Below are 14,624 nucleotides of genomic sequence, written 5' to 3' on the forward strand. Positions count from 1 at the left end.
CTGTAATATTTTATTTCCAATAAATTTATATGTAAAAATGCGTATCCTCTGGTACAAAACCGATTGTGTCCATAGGTACGCTTTTGAAGAATTATCTTAAAAAGAATTACTCGAGACAAAAAAAACTTGATTGAAATGTAAAAGGATTATAAATAATGGAGGGTATAATGTGCTTTCAATAATATGAAATCGAAAATGCAATTGGTGTAGTTATTCAAAATTCTAAAAGTACTGAAAAATTTTGGTTTTTAAGGAGATAAATTGATTTAGACCTTAAAATATTTAAAAACAACATAATATAAAGCACAAATGCAGAATAGTATTTTCAGAAATGAAGAATACGTTCTAGAACTCTACACCCCTCACTGATAATTTATATATTTTCTTAGAGATTATTACTGTTCATAAGTATCGCCCATAAGCACAGGAGCTCACCCTTCATATGAAGATTAATTTTAATTAATATCCAAAAACAAAACTCTAAAATTCAGGTTGGAAAATTTTTTTATAATTTAATTTTAATATTAAAAAAAAAAATCATATCGAGATCCAAAAACTAACACATGGCCAAAATATTCATTATAAATTCAAATTTCTTTAAAATATATGAGTTTGAATTTTTGTCCTATACTATCGAATACATATATTGATCAAGCCAATGGTATATTTTTGAATCCTACCGTTTTAAAATCATTTTCTTGCTATTCTCTACATCCAGGCAACAATTTACAAACCACTCAAAATGATTTTTTTATATTCATTATAGAACTAAGAACAAAAGTTGTAAATTTTCAAGTCTTCAAATATTTTTCAATTTTACAATCGGCATTCTTATATAATTATACATCTAAATAATCTTATATAATTACACATACACATAAATTTCTTTCAAAGGAAAATGAAATTAACATCCCCGTAACATTGACCTTCTAAGTAAGTAATTATATGTATATAGAAAACCCATGAATGATTTAATGAATGATTTTTTGTTTTATTCAACAATATGATGAAAAACATATCCAAACACATACATAAATAATATCGATTTATAAAGAAATTTTTAGAATTCTCTATGATTTCTATGATATTTATAAGGTATATTAACGTGCAGAAGATATACATATATATATAAGATTGTGCCTGAAGGGAAAACAACAACTTGAACAAAAAAAAAATCCAAAATATCTTGTTTCTCCTTTGACCTTTTAAAAATTGTTTTTCACATCAAAACAAGTTTTATGTATTGTCTACTTACACATATATCCTTATCCATTTTAATTTGAAATTTAAAAGAAAATAATTTTATTATGTATTAAATGCTGTGCCCATAAAATATTTTCCACACATACACATATAATTATAATTTATATATATAATCAAATATATATTAAAATAGTCTCTTACAGTCATAATTCTAGTACATAAATAACAATTCAAATTATGCATATTAAGGTGAAAGAGATAATAAATTGAAGAGCAATCAAGAGATACACGTAACAGGATTCCAATTTAAGAGAAAAAAAATTAGTTTAAGAATTCAAAACAACCTAATTCTCTTAAATAATAATGAAAATAATACTCGTATGAATTGTCATGAGGAATTTATTGTTAATTAAAACAAATTCGAAATAATAATAAAATAAATTAAAATTGTATTAAAATTAAAAAATTATTGAGATTGTAGCTAAAAAATTATCTGTTTTAAAAAAATATTCATTTTTTTTCAAATTAAATTTCACATTATTCAAATTCATAACAGGACATGAAAAGTTAGATAAGACACGACCACAATCACATTGCAGTTTAATGTTGAAGGAACTAATTAAGTTCCTTACTTCCTAACAGGCGTTCTTATACCATAAAAACAATGATTTCTGTAATATTGTCGTCTTATATATAGAGCAATTGCTATGCTTAAACAACACATGGAATATAACTAAAGGTGTATTTTCTTAGAAGAATAATTGTGTCGAAAATTATATATAATGAATTTGTGAAATCTTTTAAATCTTTCAAATGAAAAATCATATCTTTCATATGTTTTTGGATTTGCTTTGGGATGAAGGAACAGAAGCAAAACTTTACAATTAACTTCCATTTTAATAAAACTCTTTATTATAAAAATTTTCTATACAATAATCCAGAAAAAGTGATTTTGCTCATTTTTTATTTGAGGGGCTCAGTAGCAAAGTGGCTTAACCCTCACTCCCAAAATTTTTGCTTTTTTTATTAAAAATGTATATGAAATTAGGTACCAAATTTAACTTTATCGACAGAAAAGTTAAATATTTCCTATATTTCGTTATTTGTGGCCTAAAACCAAAATTTAATTTTTTCCAGTGCAAAATTGGCATTAACCGAAATGATTTTAAAATATTGCACAAAAATTTTGGAAGTGAGAATTAGACCACTCTGCTTCTGAGCCCCTCAATTAAGATTTAAATTTAAACACAATTGGAATTCATTGAATATTTAAAATAAATTAAATTAATTGCAAATTTTATAGAAGTTGCGCCCAATTGTCTGCAATTTTTTTTAAACCTTTTATTATCAGTTTTTTCTAAAGTTTATCACATAAATTTTAAATAGCTAGCCAGCAACCAAAAAAACCAAAAAAAAAAATAAACAGGAAAATTAAATAGAAAATATTTCTTTAAAAATCATTTTAAAGTAAAAAAGGAAAAGTAATAAGGAACAAAATATACTTATATAAAAAGTTCCGAATTACAAAACACCTACGCCATAATATCAATCAACAATGTGTTTTATAGATTAATCTTTAGAAAATTTCATACACATATTTACTCATACAAAATATTTTTTGTATTCAATGAACCGATAATAAAATTTTCATTGAATATTTCATTTTTTTCCCTTACTACTTGCCAATTATACCTCTACAATATTATTTCTTTTTAATGTGTTTCATATTATTATCCTTGAATTTAGCTTTAAAAAATTCAGTAGAAAACCTACATTTGTTTTTTGACATTGAACTTGAACCAACAAAATATATTACCTAGAGTATAAAATGGATATTGTAAACTGGATACAATCAAAAGAAACAACTAAATTATTTCATGATATGAGTATGTATTTAGGCATAATAATAAAAAAAAAATGGCTAACAGTCAATATTGTTATTGTTGTGTAAATCTTTTGTATATATGTAAAGGCAAATACATAGTAAAATTTGTATGACAAAAGAAAGAGAATAAAATTTACAAAAAGTACATAAAAAAAAAGTTTTTTTTTTCGTTTAATTTTTTCTTCTTTTTTTTTCTCAAGGACGAATTTTGGGAAGAAAATTTTCATTCATAAAAATGAAATACAAATTTTTATTTTTCACTTTTTGTTTTCATTTCTTTGTTTTATTTTAAATATTTTTTATTGTTTTTTATTTGTTTGTTTTCCATTCTTCTGGATTTTTGAATATTATCTTTTAAGGCATATAATTATCCTCTAAGCTATTATGTTAAAATATTTATATATATATATATATATATATATATATATATATATATATATATATATATATAAAAATATTGATTTTAGTTGAAATATTCGAAATTTTAATATTGAAATAGAATTTTTCATAACTGTATCTATTGATCATTTAATTTTCAGACTCAGATTCGACTCTGACTGTGCTGTTGTAAACCTACCTCTTGAAGTAATGAAAATAAATGCCAACTTTAATGCAACACTTTAATTATTATGGCAATATTCAATACTTTATTATTATCTTACAATATTTTCCAAAAACTATATATTTTATATACATATACGTTGATTTTAAACAACTAGATAGAACCACTAACTTTCTAGTGTTACATAGGCAATAGGAACATAAAAGTATGAGACAAAGCCTCAATAAAATAGCATTTACTAGAGATGTAGTTATTCCATGTTTTTTCAATTTTATAGAAATCAAACTTTGTAGTCATAAACCTACAAAAATTCTAATCTTTTCAATATCGATGAATAATTAATGATTAAAGTTGAGTCAAAACAATGGTTTGTAAGGTAGCACTTTAATTCATATACGAAAAATTTTAAAGATTGCATATATTTAGGATAAGCAACGTATGCAATCTTTGAAATAAATTTATTTGAATTAATTGCTTCAGTTAAGGAAAAAATAATATTTTTTGTTGGCATGGCATTTTTCGTTAGCTTTCTACATTTATATAAGTTTAGAAAAGTTTGTAGTTTCGGAAAGATACGGTTCCGAAAATTCGAAGTTTACAAGAGAGCCTTGCTCTCGAAACTTCTCGAAATTTATAAAGAAGAAATTTCAGACTTCTACAAGCTGCGGTTCATCTTCAAGAGTATAGAAATCATGTCCGCGGACGGACGAAGGGACATAAAATTATAGCCTTTTTAACTTAAGATCTTTTAATTTTTGATCACATTAGAATTAAATTTTAATTTACCGAATTAATTATTAAAATAATAATTTTAAATTTTAAAATTAAAATAGAAATAAAGAATTAATTAAATTGCATAAATTTCATTAAATTTTTATTATATAAGGACGTTCAATATTAAATTTCTTTAATGTATAGATTTTAATTTTTGAATAGAATTTTGTAGAAAAATTTAAAGGTCATTAAAAATTGAAAAAGAAAAAACATGCTGCCTTATTAATGGGTAAAAAAAAAATATTTTCTCTTTTAATATGCCCACATTGCGTTTCTTATTTACTTTTTTTGTTATTGTTTAAAGATGAATTTAAAAAAAAAAGAAAAACAACAATGTAAAACATTTTTGATTTATGACATTTGATTAGTTACACTTTTCTAACGTCGGCGGCGTAATTTATTATATAAGCCTTTAATAATGTCTTGTTTTTTTTGATGTTGTGGTTGTTGGTGTATTTTGTAACAAAAAATAAAAAATTTATTAGTAATATTTTGTTGTAAAACTAAAATATTTAAGAAGAACAAAAAAAAAAAAAAAACAAGTTAAAGGCCACCAATTTAAAACAAAACTTTTTTATTTTTTTGGGTTGTACATACATGATTATTATGTATGACATTATTTTTGGTTATTCATACTTGTATGGAATTGTAGGTATGTACAGGTATGTACATGGGTGTGTTTACTTTTTCATAGTTTGGCAAGGATTTTTTTATATAGTTATTTACAATATCTCAAATTTTACCGTAACTCAAACTTTCTAGGTGAAAAATTATTTCAAATAATCTTTATTTTATTTTTGATAGTAAAATTTTATTTGAAAATAGAAGTAATAGACCTATGTAACTAAATAAAGTTTATAAATTTGTAATTTGATTATTTATCATGGTAACCATTAAAAATTATAAAAAAGCACCTACTTAAATTCTAATACGAAATTATTGTAATACAGAGCAAACTTATTGCAAAATAAAATATTATATTTGTTTAGTGTAGGCTATACTTACATAAATACAAATGTTTATTATGAGCATTTCTACATATAATTTTTGGCAATATTAAGAATTTTGTTAAAATGTTGAAGGTGTACGTATTATGTAGTGTGGATTGCATATTGTTCCTTTTTCTCCTTTAATTATCTTGTTAATTAGACAACAAATTAATTTGTTTAAAAGAATTTCTGGTTTTATAGAACGTTTGTAATTTCATACAATACAATATGCGAAGAGGCGCGAAATAAATATTATAGTATTGGTCATATTAATGATTGTCGGGTGTAAAATTAGTGAAATAATTATTAAAAAAAAGTAGTATTTGATTATTTGTTTGTTTTTTTTTGTGTTAAATGTTGTTTTTGAACTCTTTATGAATAGAATTAAGGCGTGTTGATTAGTTGAACACAAACAATGAAATGAAATTTTCAACACCATTATTTTTAAAAAGATTTTTAAAAAGATTTAATATTTTTACTCAAATAAAAACGGCATCATAATACAGTACAGGGTACAATTGAGCCCCAGCTCAATTCTACCATTGTAAGCTCAATTTCGGTAACCGGCAAAATTATTAAAATATTCTCCATTCGTTTTTTAGTTTCATTTAATCGCATTTCATTTAATAAGGAAAATTATGCGATGGCACTAAATTTATGATGGTAAGTCGAGTTTTTCTGCGAAAATCTGTTTCTATTTGCTAGGGAAGTACAAACTATTTTCTTACAAGATATCACTCTGTCCGGTCTTGATGAAAATTTTTGTATATATCTAAGGTTACTTTGGTTATTTCACAAATTAGTTTTGGCTATTTCAACTTTTAGTGCTTTACCACTAATACATTTTTGTCTAATCTTACATTTTTGATCATTTTCAAAAATGTAATCAGGTGTCCGGTTGCTGACATTTACTTCGGGCCAAATTGCGCTTACAAATGCAAATAATAAGTCTTGAAATTTAATTTTTAAATTTTAAGTATTCAAACAATAAAGTTATATATTTTCTTAGAATATCAGGGCTACGAAAATGAACTGGATAGATTTATACTCGGGATAGATTTTAAGTTTTTTATTTGTTCAAATTTAATATTTGAATTCCGTTTTCCGAATTAAAAATAAGTCTCTACTTTAGAAGTAAAATTTATAAGAGCTATATTTAAAACTAATGCTTAAAAAGACTTTTCGTTAGCTTCGTCATGATCACATCAAATTCTCTTTTATTTCGAATTTTAAATTTTAAAAATTTATATAAGCCGATCAGTTTATTAGTCCACTCTATAAATTTGACAGAAAAAACACCTAATAAGAAGTGCTCCAATTATAATTAATTAATGCTATTATCCTTTTATTTTAATATTTTAAAAGTTTACATATTACTAATGCTGAATTTTATATTAGAAAAACCAGCTTATCTCTGTTCCAATCAATTTTTAATGAAATAAATTCACCTCCTACTTATTTAGAAAATTTTGCTATAAAATATCCTTAATAAAGTAAAATGCATATAGACGTGCAATTATAAAGAAGAATTTGTCTATTCAACAAAATTTTATGAATCGCATGGATTAAAATGCATTACATGAATCCTTAACTACAATAATAAGGAAATACATATACATATGTACAGGAAAAAGTTTCAGTTCCTTTAAAAAAAAATTAAGATTATACAAAGAATTAAAGAAAATTTGCTGTAAACCTAAATGTGTGTAAATAAACAAATTTACCACCCACAATATTCGTTTTTTTATGCCATAAATTAAATCCCACATTATATACATATAATTATTTTTAAAGTTAAAAAGTCATAAATTAGAAATTTAACTATAAGGTACAGACAAAATTTTAATTGAAATCTATTAAATTTGCAAATATTTTCAGGAAATTTTTTTATGTTACATAAACTAGATGACGTTCTGGAGGTTTTTAAAATTCTGTATGAAATCTATCAGTTGCAATTTTTTTTAAAACTTTAACATAATTCCAAAAAAACGTCAAATGATTTTTTTTGATTGTTCGAAAATATAATTTTAATATTGAAAACCTTAAGAAACACATTTTTCATATCAATTTTCAATTCCCTTGCATAATAAGTATGCAACCATTATTCAAATTTGTATGATCCTTGCTAAAATATTTGCTAAGACTAACCTGTAATTTAGATAAGTATGAACACATAACTTACTTTAAGTGAATGTCATTTAAATCATTTTCATCCATACACAATAATCAAACAAATTAACAAAATTACATATGTATGTATATACAAACAACAAAATTTAAGAAAGCGAAAAAAATAATAGTGAATTTAAAAGTTTCATTCATTCCTTCACCTATATTAAATGTCAACCTAGGCTATTTATCAACACCAACACAAAATAAAAAATAAAGTTTTAAAAATTAATTTTTCATAGAATATAGGCAATTGAATTATATATAAGGGTGCCACATTTAAAAATATAATTGAAAAGCATCAAATTTCTAGATAATATAAAGTTCATCATTAATAAAAAGAAAACAATGAGATATACATATTTTAAAAAAGTACCTAAGTATTTATTTTTCCTTAAATTTTCTGCCTAAAGCCTTAAAAAATTTTGTTCGTTGTAACTATGCAGAGGTAAAAAAAAAATTGGTATTTAACGAAAACGAAAAATTCATGTAAAATTCTGGGAAAATATTATTAAGGAAAATATGGTCAAAAAGGAAAACTTATGAATAAATAAAAAACGAGAAATCAATGTTCAAACAAACAAACATTAAAAGATATTATTCTGTTATTAACATTTAAACTATGAGAATATTATAGTGAAACGAAAACCGAATATTTAATTCGAATTATGTACATATTGTCACGTCATGTTAATGTAAAAGTCATAATAATAACCATCTATTTGCTCTAAGCTGGATCATCATAATTTTTATAGATCATCATTCACCTATATCACCTTCAAATCCTATATAAAAATTTAAATCTGAAATAAATTGCAAATTTAAGTTTCTTATGAATTGAATAACGTTATCGTGGTTTCCATTTAATTCATATTTTAAAATAATTGATAAATAAAATTGATCTACTAATTTCTAATTAAGGTTAGAAAATTTATTTTTAATTCTATTAAAAACTAAAATTTTTCTCAATTTATTTGAACAGGAGTTGAACATATTGTGGCTTTGTGTACTTTTTTTATAATTTTGCTTTGAAAGTATTAAATTTTTTTCTTAGGATAAAATAGACCTAATTTAAGTAGGTAGTGCATAATTTCAATCGTATTACATATTATGTGTTTTATGATAGCACAAAAAATGTCATATATTATGTACTCGTATACTAAGAGAAATAAAAAGAATATTAAAGAAAATAATATGCATAAATATTAAAAAAAAATGAACTTTTGATATTAAAGAAAAAGTTTTTGTTATTTTGATATTTACAGTTAATATAATTTTGGTGGTAAAAGATAAATAGAAAATTAAAATTGAAACAAAAAAATAACATTAATATTTAAAATGATTCAAAGAAAATAACAATTCCTCGAAATGAGCATACAAATTTATTTCATCATAGAATTAAAATTAATTTTAGTTCTATGATGAAATAAATTAGATTTAATAATTTAGATTTAATTAATACTACTTAAAAATAAATATTTCTATTGTTTAAGATTTTTAATAATTATAACAAAAATTTATTAAATAGAATTGCAAAGAATAAATGCATATCTAAGGCTTTACTAATCTGATCAATATAATTATGAATTGCAGCATGAATTTAAACTCTCTAACAATTGGCTTAATTTGTCAATGAATCTCAAATCATTTACTAAAGTGATAAAAACCAAAATAGAGGTGATAGTTTTATAACTAGAAATGTAGAAAATTGAACAAATTTTTAATCAATAATAAATTAAATATAATTTCAAAATATGAAATAAAATTTACTGTGATAGCAATAACAACACGAAAAAATAATAAAGTTAAAAAACAACAATAGTATTTATTTAAAAATCTTATATTTAAATATCAATTAATGTCATTATACATTAGACTTTTATAAGGGTGTACAATTTAATATACATAAAATTTTATATTATTTTATAATATACAATAAATTCTCAATAACTTAATTTTAAAAGGCATTCTTGTTTCATTTAATTATATAAATATATTTATATATATAATTTTAATAAAATTCATTTTCATTTATTGGACTTTACTAAATTAAATATTAATTTTAATAGCTCTTTTTTCTTAATAAAACAAAACACCATTTGTAACAATTCAGCAACAAAACACTAAGGATATTTTAAATATATGTATTGCAATATTTTTATGTTTATATTATATTTTAAAAAATGATAATAAACAAAAAAAAACAAATTACATACTTAAATATTTTTCTTTAAAAAAAAATTTTATGTTTAAAAAATCTTTGATTTAATTTTTTATCATCTTAAAACATTTTATTTAAAAACAAAGCAAAAATTAAGTTTTTTTCCTCTTATAAACTATTAATCACGTAATTTTAAATAAAATAAACAGAAAAATGAAATAAGCAAGTGATGATTTATATAACATGTATTTTTTAGAATATATATGTAATAAATATAAGAAATTTTTTTTTTTAATTTTAGTGTATTTATTAAATCCAAATATTATTATACTTTTCTCTAATTTTAAAATATGATAAATTGAAATATGATGGTAATTTCTTTCATGATAAATTTTAACTTAATTTAAAAATTTAATGTACGCCATCGTTTTTTCAAGCGAGCTAAATGATGAAAATAAAAAATAATGTTAAAAAAAAATAATATTTTGATTTTTAAAATTTCATTTTGATAATTATTCGCAATATAATTCAAAAAAAACATTATTAAAATAATTTTTGAATATATTACTTATTTATTTCCGCACAAAAATACAAATAAATTCAAAACCCAAATTAAAATGCTTAATTCTACACCATAATTCCCCAATTTTCATGGTTTACAAAAATTTAGACTTTCAGAATTTTTTTTTTTTTGATATTTTAATTTGAACTTTTTGAATTCATTTAAGTAATATTGTTATGAATATCTTCAATTATACAATTTTATGTATTTCATTATATTTTTATCGGTTTTATTTAACAAAGTCAAATATTAACATTAGAATATTGTGAAGGATGAAACTTAAATATTAAATAAAATTATTATAAATTGAAAAAAAAAATTTGTGCGAATTTTTTACAAACCAATTAATAATATGTTATAATAGATATGTAATATAAACCAAATTTAGTAATAATTTGAAATTAAATTAGTATAGGTAAATCAGGTGAATTAAGAAACAAACGCAAAAAAAAATATTAATTTTGAAAAAAATGATTTTCAATTCTTATGATTATGATTCTTGGAATTGAAAATGCTGAATGGACAACTAAAAAATTTATTACAAATTTTCGAAATTTCGCACAAAAGGTTTACAACTTTTTATGCATATGTACATATGTGGAATTTTTGTTTAAAAATTCTAAACAAATAAAATTCGTAATATTCCTTTCCTACATATTTCAAATGTTACATAAGATTAAATTTACACACATATTCTTCTAATGCAATAACATCAGCACACTCATTTTATATGATTTTATGATTTTCAGAAAATTAAAAAAGAAGTATTAATTCCTTTGAAACTCACTCATTTACAAACTATGTTTTTTTCTTTTTTGCTCTCATAAAAGCAAAATCAGACTTAAGATATTCTTAAATAGTAATAGTTACAAAATTACAAAAGCAGAAGCAAAACAAAAAGCAATAAAAATTTATGTGTATAATATAAAAACTACGATAATGATTCTTTATCGCCGTTTACTCCATTATTACCATTACCTAAAATACTTTGTATAGAAGGTTCACTTTCGGATCTTTTGTGAGTTCTTGTTACAACTGAAGGTCTTTGATCAGTTGATGTATTATTGTTATCATTTATTTCCTGTTGTAAATCAGGTACACTACGAGCTAATGGAGCATCTTCTTCAAAAACATCATCGCTTTGTACAGACGTATTTAATACTTTTTCATTTAAACAAACATCGTCTAAATCAACATCAGAATTTGAAAATAATGCGGTCGCACCTAAAGCTAATGTATTATTCTTTAATGAATTATCATCTTTTTCATTTATCGTTTTATTTTTTTTATCTGTAACAACATCGACCGTATGAGCTCTTTGTAATGGAAACGAATGGACTGGTGATGTTGATTGATCATTTGTTTGAATTTGATTAGAAACTAATTTAGTTTTTTGAGATGCTGGAGTCGATGGTAAAACATTAATTCCAGTTATACTTGAAACTGGTGTTCCACCAGTTACTGAAGATGTTGGCGTATTACCAATTTTTTCATCTTGATGTTGTTTCATAAGATCACATGCTTTTCCAAGAGCATAAATTGTATTTAAAATACGCAATGACATTAAAGAAATGTATACTAACAAAGCAAGAACAAATGCTGCCAAATTATCAAATGAAACACACGTATAAAGTGCTTTAATAAGCACCACACTCAATGGAAATGGTATAAATCCCATTCTACGTGCAACTAAATCTGAATGATCTGAATAAGCATGTTTTTGACGTGTTTGTGTCATATCATATGCTAACGATATTGTATACTCCCGATACACATCAACAGGCAACTCATTGAATCTTGTAATGAAAGCATGTTTCAGCCAATCAATTAAAGTCTAAAAATAATAAAGAAAAAATTCATACCTATATTATGATTTTTATTTTTGTCATATTAAACATTAACTTACTTCTGTTAATAATACAAAAACACAATCTGGAAGTAAAATATAAAATTGTTCTAGACTCCAGTTAAATTCTTTCATAGTTTGTATAACAACCACAAACAATAAAACACATAAGTGAAATCTTTCCCTAACATCACTACATGTAAGTTGAAATAAATTATTTTTATCGAATTTTTTAAAAACACTGCCTTTCAATTCAACAAAATTATTTGATATCATGATTGTTAATAATCCTTTATTGTTGGAATTAATTGCCACATTTAATGTTGTTGCTTGAAACATTGTTAAACAGCTATGTAACATTACATATATTGTGGCAAAAAATATATGCCACAAAATTCCAAAATGTTCACGTTTTTTATTTTTAGGTTCAGTAGCGGTCCAAAATAATGAATCAATTGTATCTTGGCCAAATGCAGATAATAATCTATCACCAACTTCTAACATATTATAAAATATATATAATTTTATAATTGATTGTGATTTAATGACATGATATATTCTATTAGTATCTACATATAATACTATAACTAAACTACAAAATATCCATATTGATCCCTTTAAAAGATCACATATTTCAGCTGGTGTTAATAATTTTTGTGTTTTACGACGAAAACCTAAACAGCTAGCTATTGGGCGAAATATAATTCCCCAAAGAGCTAAAATGTAACGTATTGGAAGAAATGTATGAATATATAAAAAAGAATCAGCACATTGAATAACTCCGTAATACATGAACTTCTCTACTTCTCTTGGTATTTTCATAAAAGAGTATATTTTTTGACGCCTTGCCGAATATCGTTCCTGATCATGTTCCAATATATAACCTCTTGTCATTTCAACTTTGAAGAAATCGAAAAATGATGGGCTTTCTAAAATTGTTTAATATTATTATTCTTAATAAAAGATAATTTAAATATAATTTCGTTAAAGAAATACTATTATCTAATTCTAATAAAGAAAACTAAGAAATACTATTATCTAATTGATCTAATTCAAAATTTTTAAGCATTTTTATACAGTCTATGTACCTAGGTACTTTAAAAGGTATGTATTAAAGATAATTTTTAAAGAGAAATATTGCCAAAGTATTAGTGTAATTAAGTTTGACATCATCTTTCAATATTTTCACCTTACTAAACTGATATAAATGAACCTTTAACAAACGATATCATATTGTTTGTTTATTTCTTTTATAGTCAACTTCACTAACATTAGCATTTTTAATGATGACAAAAACTGATCAGTTTTACTTTTTAACACAATTTTACTTAACCAGTAGAAAATATTTTAAGATTGGATTAGAGTACAATATAAAAGATTTATTAAATTTTTTTTCTATTTTTTATTTTTGTTATTGAATTTTCAAAATTCACATGATGTATGTACTGAAAATAATGTGGTTATAGAAACGTTAACTAGGCACATTATTATAATAACAAAACAATAATAAAAATACAAACATATTATTCCATTAATGAAAAGAAAGCAAAAAATTGATAAAAATAAACAAGTTTCACCTTCATTTTTCCGTTCGTTATCTATGTTGCCGGTGGTAGTATTACATTCTCCGTTTTTTAATTTTCTTCTATCATTAATATCATCAAAAATTTCTTCAATACGTCCATCAAAATTTTGCAAATTTAAATCTCCACGGAATCTTAACTTTTTTGTTGGAGTTGAGTACGTATTTTGATCTTTTATTATTGACATGCCTTGAATTGCTTTCTTATTTTTACAAAATATATTATGTATATTTTTTTTAGCTAATTTTATTGGGATGCAAATTTATATTGTCAAATATGCACTAATATGTCACTTGTAAAATTTGAAATATAGAATGGAAAGTGGTACGAAAACAAAATTTGCGTGAGCAACGCGTTATAAAGCCACATTGTGGCGTAGTGTTGCTATTTGGAAATTTGCATGAACATGAACATGAAATATATTATGTATGTATGTTTTTTTTCTTACAATTTAAAATTTAATAAAAAATTTATAAATTTAATTTTATAAAATTCGTCAAATTTTCTATTATGTATTATTTAACCATTATGTTTTGAAGTTTTTTTATCCACGAACAAGTACCTATTGTTTTATCTATTACCATAATTAAATTATTATGCTAGTCTACACTATTCGACATCTTGATAAATTTAGTTGGGTTGGATATGAAGAAGTTAAGTTAACAAAATTTTCAAAGTTGAATGTTGTGTTCCTTTTATAATTACAAATTCAACTGAGTTGAGTTTTCGTGATTTTGTTGAATTTAAAGATTGAATGTTGAAAAGCAATTTTTTTCAATATCAAAGTATGGCTAGTATTCGACTTGCTAGATTATTAAAAAAGCTTGTTTTTGAACTTAGTAATTAAATGTAATTAAGTTTTACATGTTTTATTAACATGTGCTTTACGT

The 14,624-nt window shown here is 23.1% G+C and overlaps 1 protein-coding gene across 2 annotated transcripts; it reads right to left on the bottom strand.

Annotated features, from left to right (window-relative positions):
• Positions 1 to 10,016: 10,016 nt before the first annotated feature.
• Positions 10,017 to 14,015, bottom strand: LOC129609657 (protein TAPT1 homolog). 2 transcript variants are annotated; one of them, XM_055521713.1, is made up of 4 exons: positions 13,729 to 14,015; positions 12,212 to 13,080; positions 11,284 to 12,139; positions 10,017 to 10,184 (listed from the first exon to the last, which is right to left on the bottom strand). In XM_055521713.1, the coding sequence occupies exons 1-4, from the start codon at positions 13,919 to 13,921 to the stop codon at positions 10,147 to 10,149; spliced, it is 1,956 nt and encodes a 651-aa protein (XP_055377688.1). In that variant the 5' UTR covers positions 13,922 to 14,015; the 3' UTR covers positions 10,017 to 10,146. The 2 variants fall into 2 exon arrangements, with proteins under 2 accessions (XP_055377688.1, XP_055377687.1); XM_055521712.1 differs by lacking the exon at positions 10,017 to 10,184 and having other exon boundaries at positions 10,769 to 12,139.
• Positions 14,016 to 14,624: the final 609 nt, after the last annotated feature.

Source organism: Condylostylus longicornis, unplaced genomic scaffold (assembly GCF_029603195.1).
Source record: "Condylostylus longicornis isolate FDR11 unplaced genomic scaffold, ASM2960319v2 ptg000040l, whole genome shotgun sequence".
NCBI lineage: Eukaryota > Metazoa > Arthropoda > Insecta > Diptera > Dolichopodidae > Condylostylus > Condylostylus longicornis.